An 18,197-nucleotide genomic window follows, 5' to 3' on the forward strand; every position below is an offset into this window, starting at 1 on the left:
CAGCCACCAGGTCCCGGACTTGAACCTCAGTGAGCCATGTGGAGTCCAGTGCCCTTAACCACCACACCACTTATCAACCACTAAAAGCTTATCATTTTAATTTTTTTTTAAGGAAATGTTTCAATAAACTGCCTGCCTGGTTCAAGATCTTGCTCTGATGCCCTAACATGTATAGCAATTGATTTATTTTGTGATGGTGAAGTAAATTGTCCAGATGGCTCAGATGAAGACAGTGGAATTTGTGGTAAGCCCACTTCCCCAATGTTTTTCCCCTCCTTCCTTTTCATCCTCCCTCACTGTATATATACACACACACACACACACACACACACACATAGTATAACCTCAGATACTGAAACTACTCAACAATGAGCTACTCTCATATCTACGTAAGAAAGAAATTCGTAATTTAATACAAAATATTAAAATAATTGTATGAGTATTTTCCTAAACTTTATTGCTTATTATTAAACATATTAATTACAGGAATCATTTGGATAGATTCCATCTGATGCTGTGACTAATGATGTCTGCCACAATTTTTCATCCCTGCTCTATACTAAACTACTCTGAACTATTATGAATTTGGTATCTCACTTACACATTCCCACTTCTCACTAATGCATTTTTCATTGTTTTTCACTATTATATTCATCTTTTTTCATTTGCTATTTTAATAGTTCCTAACACAGTGAACACCACACTTTAATTTTGATTGTTGTATTATTCATGCTTATAGTTATGTGAATAATGGATACTAGTTATAAGTAAGAACTTAATGTCTCATAAATGATCCATCCACTCTTTATTTGTATATTTGGACATCTGTTTTGAGTATTAATAATACTATCATATTATATTATAATTATTATTAAATACTTAAGTAGCACTTACTATCTATCTAGCATGGCTCCAAGTCATTTAAATATATTTACTTTGCTCATGTTTTAAATTTTATAGCTGTTTTTTATTTAATTAAGATTACTAGAAAGCAGCATCTACATAGGCAACTTATTTTTATGTGTAACATATCAACGCTTGTTGCACAGATATAAGTAAAAATGAATAAAGACTGTGTAGAGCTATTTAAATATCATGGCCTGAAATTTAATTAAGAAAAATTGAACAGACTATAAATTGAACATTTTAGGTATGATTTTATTATAATTTTAAAAAGTTAATCCTGAGTACAATTAGTTCCTGAAACGTGTTAAAGGTTGTGGTAGCTATTTGCTACCCTTTGCTCTTCTATTATTTGTTACACCTTTTTCATCTTGCTTAGTAGTAGTTGAAGGTCAATACCTCAATATGACTAAACTTTAAAAAATTACTTATCTGCTAGTACATCCTTTAAAAGCAGGCAGTTGGGCTGTTTCCCAGTACCAACTCAACAAAAGACAACTCTCCTAAAGAGACTTCCGCTAAGCAATCCCAATTCAAATGTTCTAGGATAAAATTCAAGCCTTCAAAGTTTAACTACATTCTTTGAAGTGTACTCAGAGTATATTGGAAGAAAGTGCAGGCTACGGAATATTCTTTAATCTATTTTATATAACTAAGTTGCTCAAAGAAGAAGAAAGCAACCTTCTTTTTTGCTATGGTATTCAGGCATTTTCCAATACCCTTTCAGAGAGAACCTGATACAAGTGTGCCACCATGAGGTAACACAGGTGATGCTGATTTCAGAAACAGTGACATGTCAAAGACACACACAGAGCTGTAAGCATGTGTAGTAATGATAAATACCATAAACAGAAGAAAAGGCATAATAAATATATTAGGTGAATTGAATAATCAGAAAATGTACTACATTTATTATTTGTTGTCTGTTCTCATGAAGCCAATAATATTCATGATAAGCGAATATCACTGTAAAATCATTGCAGGCCAGACAGTGGCATGATGGTTAAGACAATTGGATCCCACATGGCTGATTGAACATTTCAAGTCCTGGACTCTGAGGCTTGAAAAACAAATAGGATGCATGTGTCTGTGTGCCCAAAATCCCGAGAGGAGAGTGTAGTAGAAGGGACTGTGGTGAAGTCATCCCTCCTGGGAAGTACTTTACACTTTCCTTTATTTTTAAAAAAGGATTATTTTTATTTAACTTTATTTATTTTAATTTGCTGAGAGAGAGAGAGAGAGAGAAAGAGAAAGTGAGAAAGCAAGTTGCCAGGTCCAAGACTCAAACTGTGGTCAGGCATGTGGGAATCCAGTGCCCTTAACCACCATGCTACTTGCTGGCCCCTCCTTCTCTCTCTCATTCTCTCTCTCTCTCTCTGTCTCTCTCTCTCTCTCTCTCTGTCTCTTTCTCTCTCTCTGTCTTCCTCGTGCAAGAGTATTTGTCCTAAGGCAAATTTTTTTAAAAAATGAAAAGAACTGAATTTGCTTTAAAGACTTTAACTGCATTATAACTTTTCAGTATTATGGCAGCTTTATATTTAATGAACCTTCGTTTCAGTTAGTTTTCTGTATCACTAACTTCTAAGTGTCTAGTTCCTCACTTTCCATTTTCTTGATTCCCTTATTGGTAGTACTCTAAAATTAGCATTGCATCTATTTGGGTAAATAAATATAAATCGTTGTCAGATAAGGTAGTGAAAAAGTCAATTTATCTTTATCCAGTGAGAATTCAGGAGTATTTGTTAATTTATTCATTTTAATCATTGATGATGGTGAGCTCAAAAGCCCAGTAGACTTCCACATCAGCTCAAACTTCTAATTTTCACCTGAAGCCCTTTGCCTATCAATCTCCATGAACAGAAACATTTATAAAATTAATTTAAGATAATTTTCTCCACATAAAATTGACCTTTGCTCTTTCAATTTTTTTTTTTGCCCCTGCTGTGAGCTCTAATTCTAGTTTGTGTTATTAATAGAGTCACATTAATGTTGACTTCCTCACAGTTTCCTCTTTTAGTTTTTGGTTATTTAGGTTTGCACAACATATAGCTGACTATAGCTGAACCAAGATTTCTTTAAATTGTTTTTCTCTTCTGATTAGAATTGCATCAGCAAGAAAGTTCACTTTTTAGCTGACCTGTGAGAAGTAACTGCTGACTCACAGCATTTAGGCCAATGTGCAGGCCTGTTTGGAAGCTGGCAAATGTCTTCATAGTTTGTATGCCTCATATGTATGTGTATAATAGACCTTGATGGGTGAGCTTAGATCATGTTTGATTTATCCTGGAGAATTCAACGCCTGGAGCAAACACACAATTAGTAAATGTTGCGCCAGCAGAGGGAGCTCTCAGTGAGTTCTAAGCACATACCCTTATGAATACTGTCCCATTACAGGCAAAGCTCTGATAATGCAACAGAATGTCTGAGTCTGACAGGTTCATTTGTCTCCCATTTGGAATTTTTTCCTCGTGCTGCACTAGCAAGCATTGTGCAGTCTAAAAATCATAACCCTCAAAACCCACAAATTCTGTTTGTCCACAGGCTGAGTTATATATTTTTTTTCCTCCTGAAAGCCTATTCTGCTTCATTGTCATACATAAAATTAGCTTCTCCAAAACCTTCCTGAAATTAAATGAAAGAATTTGTGAGAAAGTCCCTTGCACAAGTCTATATTTTGAAATGATAGTATTCTGGCATTCTGAACATTGCTATTATAGATAGTTCAATACTATTTTAATACCTTTAGAAATATTCTTCATCTTTGCTCACATGTAGTGCTGTCTAGAATAGAATTTGACCTGTAAATGATTTATTCCTACTAAAACTTACCTACTCCATAGCTCAAAGAGTTGGTGATGTTATTATGGTAGCTCTGTGTATTGTGGTTTGAAGCAGTATAGCACAGTATGGTCTAGAATAAGACAGCCTGGAATTGATTTTTTGTTTATAAGCTGGGAGACATTATGCTAGTTGCTTAATCCCTCTATGCTACAGACTTCCTAACTGTAGTATAACCTCATAGGGTTGTTGTAATGATTATATTAATGCATACATACTGCTTTGTAATAACTGACACATAGGAAACATTTCATAAATATTAGCTGTTATATATTAAGTTTAGGGGAATTGATCACACTACCTCACTGGCTCTTAAGTATCATAGTTAAAATATAAACTATTTAGAATAGTAATGGACTTTCTTGCCCTGCTTATAGTCTTTGAGTTCATGTTTTGTTTCTTTTTTTTTTTAACAAGTCATGATTAAGAGACTCTGTGTATCACATAAAATATAAGCAAATATGATTTTTGTTCTTGTGGTTATTAGAGCTAAAGCATTAATTGCCACATTTGTTTGATATGGTTTACATGGGACAGAGAGTTGAGGATGAGGAAAGATTTCCTTTCACAAGTAGAAAATTACTTCACATTGCATTTAAAATAAAATATCTTACTGTTTATCTTCACATCCTAACAAATTCACCTTAATTGTTCTTGTTTGCTGCAAGGACAATTATATAATAAGTATTATACATAAAAAGATTTTTTTCTATCAACAAATAATATTTTCTATTATTTTTCAAAGGGTGTGAAATGAACTGTTCAGAATTAAATCTTTACATTATGGGTTATGATCTTTTCTGTTATTAGACTTTGTCTTTATTTTTTTTTTGGTATGCTGAGAATCAGGTCATAAAGTCATAAGCCAAAGCAGTCAATTATTAAGTAATTATGCATAAGCAGACTTGGGGTCTTAAAATTAACTTGCTAAAATAAATATTTCATGCTTTTTAGAATAATACCAAAAATAGTAAATGGTAAAAAAAAAAAAAACACAAGATTTTTACCAAAATTTTAGTGTTCTGTTCATTATTTATTTATTTATATTCATATAAAATATTTGTCATATAATAATGTGTATCATATAATTTAATAGAATTTTTATATAATGTTATTGTGAGCTTTTCCTCTCTTCAATTTAGGATTAGCTTTATTCTAGAATTTAGCTGCCAAAGGCACTAATTTTTTTTTTAGAGAGATTTTTTTTTTTACTGGGTGCATGTGTTTGCTGGAAAGACAAAGAGAGACAGGAGACAGAAAGAGAGAAATCAACTCCCCAGGGGGATGAACATGCTGCAATCTGTTCTCTTCCATTCTCCTCTCAGGACTTTAGGCATGTATGCACACGTGCCCAGTGTGTTTTAAGCCACTGAATCTAAAACTCGAACCAGGGTTGACTACGTGGTAGTCCAGCGACATAATCATTACAGCACCTGCTGGTCCCCCAAAGGCAGTCATTTAATTTTGATATATTTTCTTTATCTTCTCACCTTCCATCAGTGGTTCTGGAATATGAGAAACTTACAACCTACCCAGAAAAAAAAGGCATATTCCAGAAGTCATAATTTTAGAATATGATGTTAACAGAACAAACTTATATATAGAAAAAATAATGTAAGAAAAACTGAAAATAAAATAGCTTTATGTTTTTACAACACATTATATATATCATGTGGATAAAAACAACAAGCAGCTATAAACTATGACTTCTGCTTCATACCTTTAAGATTTAATCTAATTGGAACTGATTCTGATATAAATCATACACAATAATGATTCATGACACTAAAGAGATGCTCATGAAATAAATGTGTTATAAAACTAAAAGAGTAAAGTAAGTAATCATAAAACAAGTCATAGATAATGTAAAATATTGACTGTAAATATTCAGCCAAATTGTAAGTCTATCCAAAAGTAGTAGAGTAAGAACTGTAAAAGATAGGTGAAATAGATTAATTGTTGAAATTTCTGCAGGACACTAACACCATGTTATCATCATATGTATTATTTGCCTGGCCTTAATTTAATCGCTTTCAGGTCATAGCACTTTGTGTATTAATTTTCATGCATTACATAACAACATTTCAGTCAATATACACCACAATAATCTCATAAGATTAAAATAGAGCTGAAAAATTCTTATTGTCTAATGCCATTACAACCATCATAATGTCATCATGCAACATATCATTCATGTTTGTAGTGATGTCGGTGTGAATACTACTACACTGCGCTTACATATATAAACACGTAACACATAAAATTATGTGCAATGCATACATATTTTATATCAATAAATGATGCTGTTATTGGTTTATGTATTTACTATACTTATTATTTCAGAGTAAAATCTTAGTTTTTAAACAATTATTTTATTATATTGTATTTATTATTATTATTATTTGACCAGAGAGACACAGATATAGTGAGAGAGAAACTGAGAAACCAAGCCTTCATATCCACTATTCAAATCACAGTTGGTCAGTGGGAGTTCAGCACCCTAACTATCATGCCACCGGCCAACCTTATAATTCTATTTTTTAAAAAAACTTTACTGTGAAACACTAGGCTATGTTATGCTGAAAGCAGTCTCATCAATTTTGTGTTTAACATTTCTTTCTCCCATAGGGTATGTGCGTTCTCCAGAGAGACAGAGAGATGGAATGTAAGACATTACCCTCCAAGCACTAGTTCTGGGACTCAAACCCATGCTTGTCCATGTGAGAATCCAGTGCATTAGCTACCAAGGCACCTGCTGACCCATATTTACTACGTCTTCTAATTACACCCTTTCTGTTATGCTTAATTTAATCTGATATTTTGTTCATCTTCATTTTTCAACTGAGATGAGATAAGGAAGTGGAAGACACTGATATTTTGATTCTGACTCTGTAGGCATAGGCGAAATTTTGGTGTTAAACAAAAAAAAACTTTAAAATTGAAAGATAAATGAATAAATAAAACTAAAGCATATAAAAGCTTATAGAATAAGAATATAAATAAAGCAAATATATTTGAACAACTATACAATGTTTTGTCTTAAGCAAAGTATTATAACAAAACTCAAAGTTTAAAAAACTAAAAAGTTTATAAAGTAAGATTGTTAAAGTAAGCCAAGGTTAACCCATTGGGTCTTTGGAAAAGTCATAACATATTTTTGCATAGAAAAAAAGAGAAAAATACTTTATAACTTTCCAGAACACCTAATATTATTGAAGAAAGTTGTTTAAATTTATTGTAGCTTTAGTGTAAAGTTGTTTAAAAGTTTGTGGTAATTATAGTAATACCCTAGGCCTTCACAGTCACTCACCACTCTCTCACTCACTACACACAACTTCTACTCCTGCAAGCTTTGTTCATGGTAAGCGCCCTATTCAGGTGCATATTTTTATCTTGAGACCACAAAATCGCCCAGCTGCACGTTGCTCAGAATCTTTCCGTTGTTAAGTAATGCATTTCCCTGTTGTTAAGTGATGCATGACGATATCTGAAATTCAAATAACTACAATTTAATGGGAAACCAAGATAAATAATTTGTCTCAATTGACAATTTACAATTAAGATATATGTGTTTCTTTGAAATATGGAAGAACACACTTGAAATTCAGCTGAGGTATGGGTGTTTAGGCATGGAATTCTTCCTACATTATTTTATGATGGGATATGTAAGAATATTTTTAAATAGGTAATATTTCTAAATAGATCATGAGTTTTGATTTACCCCTATTTGGTCATATAAGTTTTGTAAAACAGCCTTGTACAGATTCTGTCTTAAGTGTTCAGTGAACTGTTTTTTTAGTGAATTTGAATCCCAAGATTGCTTTCATCCAGCATGGATTGCCATTTCCTTTTGCAGCTACTGCTTGTGATGGAAGATTTTTGTTGACTGAACCTTCTGGGTCTTTCCAGGCTACCCATTATCCAAATCCTTCAAAATCAAGCACTGTTTGCCAGTGGATCATAAGGTACTATACCATCTCTATTCTTAAGTCATACGGTCTTTTTCTGATGCAATGTCGTATCACTTCCAGTACTATTTTTTTACAGTTATTGTTTTCATTAATTATGAAACTGACAAACTATTTGTATCACTTCCAGTACTATTTTTTTACAGTTACTGTTTTCATTAACTATGAAACTCCCAAACTATTCAAAAGTTTCTTTCTTGTTTTCAACCATTTTAAAGATATTCCATTCTGTGAACAATGCAAATAAATGGGGCCAGCTCATTAGGCTCTATAGCAAGATTCTCCACCCTCAGATTGGCACAGATCATTTGTTGTCAGGGCAAGCAGCACACATGTATGGTTCTTGTCACAGGAAATGCAAACTCACATCACCTGCATCTGGCTCAGTCTAGTTCCTTTCTTACTATGCCAGTAACTGCAAAAGCTTCCAACAGTGTGATTTACATAAAGCAGATTAAGAACAAGGAACACCCTTTACATACATCCTTTCACTATAACTTGAATGACATTTGGATCAATTACTACATATTTGACCTCTGAACTCTTAATTTAAGTTACTAATTTACTTACAATAATGATTAAAATAATCAGGCTGCTAATAGCTTATCTACCTAATGCTCTCTTAAGCACTTTTCACAGAGGAGGAATACCTGAAGTATCTCCCAGATATTATAAGAAGAAAAACAATTTGTACTCAAATACATACAATGGATTCTGAAATAAATTCATTAACACTTAAAAGTACAGGACTTCAGGGGCCAGCAGGTGGATAATGGTTTGAGTTGCTGGACTTATGGCTTGAAAATCATGCTGGGTATATGTGCATGAGAGCCCAAGATCCCAGGAGAAGAGTGAAGAAGGGATTGTGGTGTGGCCACCCCCCTACCTCAGGTGGTGAGGGATAAGGGATTTCTTACTGCTTCTCTCTGGAGAGCGTACATTTTTTTAATCTCTGGGACCTAGGTTAAAAAAAAAAAAAAAAAAAAGAAGTATAGGACTTTGTGTAGCTCTAAAAATTTTTTTATTAGGGCAGCGAACATTTCTTCCCATAGAGCAGGCAGAATAAATGTTTCATGAAATTCACTTGGAGAAATTATATTCAGTTAGTTCATTTCTCATGACAACTGGGTGGGATAATGGTTTAATAAATTGACCTATGGTATAATTTTAATCATTGTAATGACTCACTAGAAAGCTGGGGGTATCAGGGTAATAGCTGATTAAAGAGGGTTAAAGGGCAGAGCCTCAGGTTCTTGCCAAACAAATGATAGGAAATGGTTCAATAAATAATCACCAGGGTAATTTTCCTATATTGACATATCTGACAGAGGAGATATGAAGAAAAGAATGTTCTATACATATTTACTTGGTATTTTTCAGGGAAAGAAGAATATTTTGTTCTCTTAATTTATATTTTGAAGCTCAAGCTTACATAAGATATATGATTTAACTAAGAGCACAATATCCTCTGTTTTATGCTCTAGACAATTTATTATTTGTGGGGTGAAAACAAATTTGTATCTTTAAAATGGTCATTTCTATATAATTCTTGCCAGTTGAAAAATTAATCTATTTGGAAAATATTATTTCCAATTCCCACATAGAATATTTTTAGGGACCAGCAGATGGCATAATGCTTATGTCACTGGCCTCCCACATGGTCAACTATAGTTCAAATCCTGAACTGCTCCCACATGGTCAACTGTAGTTCAAATCCTGAACTAGTGACTTGAAACTCACACCAAGAGCATGTGCTTGTGTGCCCAAAATCATGAGAGGAGAGTGGAAGAAGAAAAACTTGTGGAGTGGCTGTTCCTCCAGGGGGTGATTTCTCTGTCTCTTCCAAGAGTGCACTTTCCCTATAGCAAAAATTTCTCTAATCTCCCTAATATATATTGTGTATATATATATATACACACATGTTATATACATTATATATAGTGTGTATATACTATATAAACTATAGCATATATGATATATTACTATATTATATACAGTTATATATATATATTTATATTTATACACACACACCCCATATATAATATCATAATATAATATCAAAATTTATAATGGCCACTAGCATTATCCCTAAGAAAATTTTTAAAATTATATTCTTTTATATTCTTCAGAACACAGAATAAACATTTGCGGAACCAGCAGTTAGCATAATGACTATATCTCTGAACTCCCATGTAGCTGATCAAGGTTTGAGTCTCAGACCCATGGCTTAAACTCACGCTGGGTGTGTCTGCGTGCATGCCCAAGATCCCAAGAGGAGAATGGAGGAGAAGGGATTGCAGTGTGGCCATCCCCCCTGGGGGGTGATTTCTCGCTTTCTATTTCTCTGTCTCTCTCTGTCTTTCTGGCAAGCGCACACACCTTATAGCAAAAACCTCTCAAAAAAAAAAAGAATAAACATTTGCTACAAAAATAAGTATCATTTATGTAATGATCATTCTGTAACAAGAACTTAGATGGTTTTATTCTTTTTTCTTCCTATGTATTAATTAATTTTCAAAATCATTTTAGCAATTCTAATCTAAAATATCCTGAAACAAACACTGTACTTTATACAAAATAATAATTTGATTAAGCACTTAAATAATTTATTTTTTTTCTCCTCAGAGATGATTGTTATATTAGAGATGCATTGTGTCAGTGAATCTTTTTCTTCCCCATAGTGATCAAAATAGGGGGAAAGGCAATGATTCTTCTAGAAGCTTGAAAAACTATTTTAAAAGTGGGGAAATGTTTAAGATGCAATTAAGGCACATTTGGAATTTATTAAGATCACTTTTTGCATAGTCTCAATAGTAAGAATGTGGATACTAGAAACAGTCTGTGTGGATTCAAAATTACCATTTTCAGATTCAAAATGTATGAACTGAGGCAAAATACCCATCATTCTCAAAATATTGCAAAATAACTAAGCTAACACATAAAAACATTGAATTATATTCTTCAATTAAATTTTAGTTTTATAAATTCCTGTGCTATTTTCTAAGTGAGTTGGTTTTCTGAATCAGAAGAAAGTAGAATATGGTATGTACATGCTTCTTTCTTCTAACTCCAATTATTTGTCCTGAAAAGTCAGAGGACTCCTGATCACAAAGGCCTGTAAGGAGTTCCTCTGGTATTCCTTAGTTTTTCAGCTTGAAAACACCAGAGGGAAGAACTTACTACATTCTTTCCTAAAAATACTAAGACTTTAACTTAAAGAGCAGAAATCATCCGTGAAGTCTGTTTCATATCTTCTGCCTCTGCCTTCTTAAGCTTTGACTAGATTCCCTGAAGGTCTCACCAGCAGGCTCACTCCAATTGTACCTACACTGACCTACTGAAGTAGAACTTAGAGACTGCTGAAACCAAAGCTTTGTTCTCCTTCTCTCAGTCAGGGCTGGGAAGATTAGCTACTTCCTCACTGTGATCTCCTTACCCCTGCTGTCTCCTGAGATTAACAAACATGTCTGAGAGTAAACCATCACCATGGTATCTTCTGAATCAACCTATCTCACTCCAATAGTCCTCAAACATAAGAGTTCATCACAGTCACTCCTAGAGCTTGTCAAAGTTTTTATTCCAGAACCTATACCTGAACTGCTGAATCTGGCTTTAGAGACTGTATCTCTACCCATTATCAGTTCAATTCCCTCTCCTGGGTTCATCTGCAGGTAACCCATTTTACCTCATGCTCAAACCAGTTTAGACATTATCTCCCACATTCTTGTTTCAGCCTTCTCCCCTTATGAGGAGTTCAGGGGAACTTTGCCCCTCTAAAGTAATTTGAAGAAGTGTTCGTATTTCTGATTCTAACACTGAGACAGTGGAGTTGTAAACAAAGATTATCCTAGATGCCTTTTCCTCAAAATTATTATAAATATTGATGATTTCACTTATATTAAGCATTTAGGGTAGTTAAACTCTCAGGAGTGGAAATAAAATAGTGGCTGCCTGAGAATGGTGGGAAAAGGGAGAAATGAGGGGTTGCTGCTCAACAGACATAAGAGTTTCAGTTATGCAAGACTGAAAAGTTTAGAGATTGGTCTAAACATTGTGTTCAAAGTAATACTGGACTTCAGACTTAAAATTTTGTTAAAAGGGTAGATCTCATAAGGTTTTTATCACAGAGAAAGTACATTCTACTTATAGAATAAATGAAGAATTATGACAATTTTAAGAGCATTGTAACTGACATTTTTTCCCTTTTAATTCAGTGTAAACCAAGGACTTTCAATTAAACTGAGCTTCGATTCTTTTAATACATTTTATACAGATGTATTAAGTATTTATGAAGGTGTAGGATCAAGCAAGATTTTAAGAGGTAAGTTAAAACAAATAACCCATTATCAAATTGAAAAGTCAAGCTTTCGTTAGTGAAATTTTTTCCCTTTGATTTTGAACTGAATAAGGACTTGAAATTTAAATCACTGAAAGGAAAAAGAAAACTGGTTCTCATTATATGAATTTGAAAATCAGTGCTCCATTTAATCTTCCTTGTAATACAGTAGATACTATTTTACATGCTCCCTCCTAATTGATGATTTTTAAATCTTATGAAGTTTTCCAAAGAAATATGCTTTGCTACCTGCAGTATTTAGATGTTACTCCTGTTAAGCAAAATTGAGACAAACCCTGAAAATTACCGTTCTATTGTAGTGTGTGTGTTATAAATTTGGAGTCTCTGTTCTTATATTCAACATGCACCCCTCTTCTCGGTCTCTTGTAAGATTAATATTAATAAAGTGGGCAAAACAGTGTCTAGTACAGAAGACATTTTTGATAAATGGTAGGTGTGAACAGCATTGTTACTGCATAACTATCATTCTCATTCAGGATGCTGATGGATGCTAAGAGGAGGGCACGGGATTCACTAGCAACATTTATGTGACCACTCCACTTCGTTCTGTCTCACCCCTGAAAGAACATACCTAGTCATAAAAAACAGTGAAAGTAAGGGGCCTAATTCAAAGGGGAAATAAAATGAGGATAAAATTAGTTTTCCTCACACCTTGGAGAAACAGTCAAGTGTTGAGCTAATGTGAGATTGCAAATTTATGTAATTATTATTAAAGTTTATAGATGTTTATATAATAATTACATTTGTTTTTAATAATTTTGTTTTTCCAGCTGTACTTGTAGATAATGAAAAGTTAATTAAAACAAGTAAAATATCTTTGATTTATTTAGTGGTTTGAGAAATATTTAGGCACATGCTAATAGTATTTAATTTTATTGGGTACTCTTAATGTGACATTGTACTGAGTAATTTCAGTGGATTTTCTTACATAATACTTTCAACAAATAGGTGAAATATGCAATACAAAGGAGTAAATCGAGGTCTAAGAGGGTAAATGGACACACATTCACAGACTGAGTTAGTTTGGAAGGCAGGAATCATACTCGAAACCCTCATATTTCACATACAATGCAATTATTCAGCTTCAAAAGTCACAAAAGACATATGAACTCCTATGTCACATTTGGCTTAAATAAATGAACAAAGAACTTCATAATCTATTTCTATATTTGATAAAGGCAGTTCCTTAAAATTATGAACAATATATTTACAGAAATAGACAAATAAATGAGTTCATATAAATATCTCCAAAGACAATATGACATTCAGAAATTTTAGCATACATCAATCAACCTACAAGCTGTATTGTCAGCACTTTAAGTTAACTCTATAAATCCTCCCCAAAATGAATTAGGTGCATGTTATTATAAGCTCTACTTTACCAATGAAAATATATAAATTCACAGAGATTAACCGTCCAATAAGTGGTAGATACTCTTCATGAATTATCAATTTCTCTAAAACAAAAAAATCATATCATGGATATGAAATTTAATAATATATGCAAATATGTTTGAAGGTAAAATATTTTTTATTAACTTCACATATTTGTTAGAGGAATTTTGTACACAAAAATGTATTCATTATATCATTCCAGTTCATGATAGGGGTTCATTATGTGGAGAAGCATTACAAATAATGACATAAAAGATCATTCCTTTCAGAACCTAACAAAGATGTCCCAATGACAGTGCTTGACAAAATTAAGGATTCTTTCCTTAGTACCTCCATAGTATTTATCCTATATTGAATAACTCTACGTTACTTTTTCTTTAAGTTTTTTTTCACAGGGTGTGTGTGCTCACTAGAAAGAGAGAAAGAGACAGAGAGAGAAAAGAGAGAGAGAGAGGAATCATCTGCAGGGTGAATGGTCATGCCACAAAGCTTTCTCTCCCATTCTCCTCTTAAGATTTATGGCATGCATGTACACATGTCTGACATAATTTTCAAGGCACCAAGTCTTGTAATCAAACCATGGTTGGCCATGTGACATCCAGCACCCTAGCCACCATGCCATCAGCTGACCCACATGGCATTTTTTATAACTTATCAATCTGAATTTTTCTTTTCTTTTTTTCTTGAAGAGGTTTTTGCTATAGGGTGTGTTTGCTCATCAGAAAGAGAGAGACAGAAAGGCAGAAAGTGAGAAATCACCCCCCCAGGTGGGGTGGCCGGATGGCCATGCCATAGTCTCTTCTCCTCCATTCTCTCGGGATCTTAAGCACGTATGCACACGTGCCCAGTGTGAGTTTAAGCCACAGGGTCTGAGACTTGAACTGCAATAGATTACATGGAAGTCCAGTGACATAGCCATTATGCCAACTGCTGGTCCCAGCAATCTGAATTTTTCTAACAGGAGAAATTACTTGTTTATTTTCTGTGTCATTGGCACTTGACTTTAAACTAAATTCATAGTGGGTACTCAATAAAATGTTTAAATATATTAGAAATCCCTCATGTTATCAAGGAGATACTCTACTCGCAGCATTTATACTCTTAAAAATTGAATAAAAGAAGAGTTTTGAACTTGACCTTTTGAGTCATACTCTGTAGAAAGTCTGTCATCTCTATCCATTGAACTCTTTCCAAAATCCCTCACATTTTATCATGTTTTCTCTTTCACCACACCAACTCTCAAGAGCCTTGGCTGGTGGATGACACCATGAGTTAATTCATATCTGTGTGACTGCTTGGATAAATTAATATCCACAGAAGTATTTCTTTTGGGTAAAATAATACTGAATTTCTTAAGGAAACAATGTCTTAAAATGTACTTTTTTAGATATAATATGTAATCAAGAAAAATTCAACCTTTAAAAATTAATCAGTAGTTATTTTTTTTCCTTTGGATGCATTCATATAATTATATGGGTAGAGAGAGCAATAGAAATATCCTTTTGTTTCTATATCCTCTGAAAGATTAGAGGATACAGAAGCATGGATTATTGTTACAGATACTGGAGACAGTGTGGGAAGAGGGTGGGAGGTGAAGAATGTGATGAAAAATATTAAGGAGAAAAATAGAGAGGCAAGACATTCATTGGACACAGAAATGGACTGTTGTCTGTTGATGATAACATGTATAGTATCTTCAGCTGAACTGATGTGAGTTGTATTTGTGTTGGGTAAATTCACTTTACAAGTCAAGTGATGTACAAGTGATTGAATGTATTAAATAAAGTTGAAAAATAATAATGATGATAAATAAAATTAAATATATTTTTAAACAAATAAATATCCTTTTGTTTCCATTCTGGTTGCCCAGTTTTAATGCCTGTTTGTGTGGCACATGTAACATCTGATGGAGCCAAACTTTGAGTTGTGTAGGTGCTTAACTTATTTGTTTCTTAGAGGGCTCTTTTCAATAAAGGAATGCAGTTTTTGTTTTTACATATGTACTTAGCAAGTTAAAAATGAAAATATGGTTTTAAAAAACTGTAAATATGTATAATAACTTGAAGTTTTCAAATGATTAGAAGAGACATTTCAATTAAAATAAATTGATTGTAAGGCTAATGCTTTTAGTTAAGTGAGTGGTATCAGACAGACAGATTGATAGATTATCCAATAAACTAACAGATTAATGGATGGATAGATGAATGAATAGCTAAATATGTACACATAACAGTAATTCATTTTCTCTTATAGCTTCTTTTTGGGAGACTAATCCTGGTACAATCAGGATTTTTTCCAACCAAGTTACTGCCACGTTTCTCATAGAATCTGATGAAAACGATTATATTGGCTTTAGTGCAACATATACCACATTTAACAGCAGTGTGCTTAATGGTAAGTATTGCTTCTTCTTCAAGCTTTGAAGTTTCACATGCTTTAATACCATTATAGAAATTAAAAGTAGCAGAATCTGAAATTTGCGTTATGAAAGTTCTTTAATGAGTGTTTCTTATGTGAATCTCTACTTGATCCTTAGAAAGGAAAAACAAATTAGAAAATAGTTGACATTCTTCAAAGAAATCAACTAATTTGAGAAAAATTATAAATCAAAGATAAATTTAAGAATACATTAAAATTATATACACTGAAAATATACCAAGGTAAAAAATATTACTATAAAATAATTTAGAAATAAATCCACCTAAAATTAATTTCATTCAAAGTATTTCATTTAGTAATGGGGGCAAGAAAAATATGAAGATGAGGCTGGCTCATTGGCACAGTAATAAAGTGCTTCTTAACAGAAGCCAGATTCCATATTGTGACCACAGTCAATTTGAAAGACACAGTGCAGTCATGTAAATTTCCAAGATTAGATGAGCTCGTAGATTACAGGAAGATTGCTACACAACCGGACCATGTGAAAGAGGCTCTGTCTTTCTCCTCACTCACTCTCATGTACATGTGCACATGATCTGTCATGAATAAACTTTAGAATATGTTTTAAACAAAAAATATATAAAACAACGTTTGTGTAGGTACATCAATGAAGACAAAGGTAGAGATTAAAGAAGTTTGCATTTGCTAAAGCTCTGATGAGGCATGAGAAACATTAATTTTACACAGTTGGCAACACAAAGCTGTTCAAAATAAATAAATAAAATGAAAGAGTTAAGATTAATTTTTAAAAAATAATATCATATCTGCCATTCAAACTGTATAAGGTTAGATTATTTTTAATGTGATATAACTACTTTCATCATAGATTAAATTTCACTTTGTTTTTTATTCTTTTTTTTTTAATTCACAGATTTTGAGAAAATTAACTGTACTTTTGAGGATGGCTTTTGTTTCTGGGTTCAAGACCTAAATGATGATAATGAATGGGAAAGGGTCCAGGGAAACACCTTTCCTCCTTTTACTGGACCAAACTTTGACCACACTTTTGGCAATATTTCAGGTATAATTCATTCTTTAATTCAAAAATCAAAAGGAATATAGTGTGTTATTCTGCAGCTTAAAATAAGCAATATTAAATGCAAAAAAGTATTCATACTTTTATATTAAAAACTAATAAATGCGTTTGAATAAAATATGGTAATCAAAAAGACAAGTAAAAGCTAACATGTTTTAAAAAATATTATTTTACCCTAGTTTTATAATATGAAAGGTGCATGAAGATCATTAGAGACAAACAGACTAGGTTGTGGTAACAAAAACATGGCACTTACTAATGAAGAAAATGTGTGAAGTAATTAATTTTCTTGAACTTGGACTGTTTTGCCTTAGTTTCATTTTCTTGTTGTTCATTGGTTGTACACAGAGCTACAATGAATTTTCATACATTGATCTCATATCCTACATCCTTGTTTGTTAGCTCTGATAATTTCTTTTTTTTTCTTATTATTTTTTGTTTTATTATCATCATAATCTTGTTTATATTACATTGAATTGCATATAACTTCACAGTGTATTACATTGCTTTTTCAAAAGGGAATGCCATGCATGTCAGTCAATACAGAGACATTAATCTCCCCACTTCATCATTCAATAACTTTTCTATGTTTTTCCCAATCATATTATTATTATTCTAATTATTTTTTCAAAGTCAATCACTATTTCTCATTTTGCTTGTAAAAAGACTTTACCCATCATGAAATACTTCTCAGACCAATCCAGTTGAGAATACTATACATGTCATTATCAACAGGTAATAAGCCATATCTGTTTCTCACTAATGTCCTGCCTCTCTATTGTTCTCTTGCTATCTTTCTCTATCCTCTTCTCTTCACTTCCCCCATTCCACACTGTCCTATTCTCGTTAAGTAACTTCACTGCTTTTATGTCCTTCAATTTTTCGCTCTCTACCATAGAGTGTGGATAGTCAGTTTATATTGAGTGGATACATACAATATCTTTCTTTCATAGCTTGGCTTACTTCACTCAGCTCTGATAATTTCTCTAAAGAATTTCTTAGACTTTTCAATATGCGAGATTATATCATCTTAAAGGAAGATAGATTTACTTTTTTGAAAAGCTCTATGGAAAATTAATTGTAAAGCATGGTCTAAAGGAAAGGGATTGGAATTTGTTTTCTTTTCTTTTCTTTTCTTTTCTTTTGGAGAGGTTTTTGCTATGGAGTGCATGCGCTCGCCAGACAGACAGAGAGAAACAGAGAGACAGAAAGCAAGAAATCACCCCCCAGGGGTGATGGCCACACCACAATCCCTTCTCCT

The 18,197-nt window shown here is 33.0% G+C and overlaps 1 protein-coding gene across 1 annotated transcript in view; it reads left to right on the plus strand.

The window, feature by feature from the left end:
* The window catches only part of TMPRSS15 (transmembrane serine protease 15), a 127,709-nt gene that overhangs the window by 24,246 nt on the left and 85,266 nt on the right, over positions 1-18,197 (plus strand). The window contains exons 5-9 of the mRNA XM_006145594.2: positions 113-244; positions 7,598-7,706; positions 11,924-12,030; positions 15,715-15,855; positions 16,772-16,921. Coding sequence (XP_006145656.1) covers positions 113-244; positions 7,598-7,706; positions 11,924-12,030; positions 15,715-15,855; positions 16,772-16,921 — 639 coding nt within the window. The remainder of the gene's footprint in view (positions 1-112; positions 245-7,597; positions 7,707-11,923; positions 12,031-15,714; positions 15,856-16,771; positions 16,922-18,197) is intronic.

This window comes from Tupaia chinensis, unplaced genomic scaffold (genome assembly GCF_000334495.1).
Source record: "Tupaia chinensis unplaced genomic scaffold, TupChi_1.0 Scaffold000157_1, whole genome shotgun sequence".
NCBI classification, from domain to species: domain Eukaryota; kingdom Metazoa; phylum Chordata; class Mammalia; order Scandentia; family Tupaiidae; genus Tupaia; species Tupaia belangeri.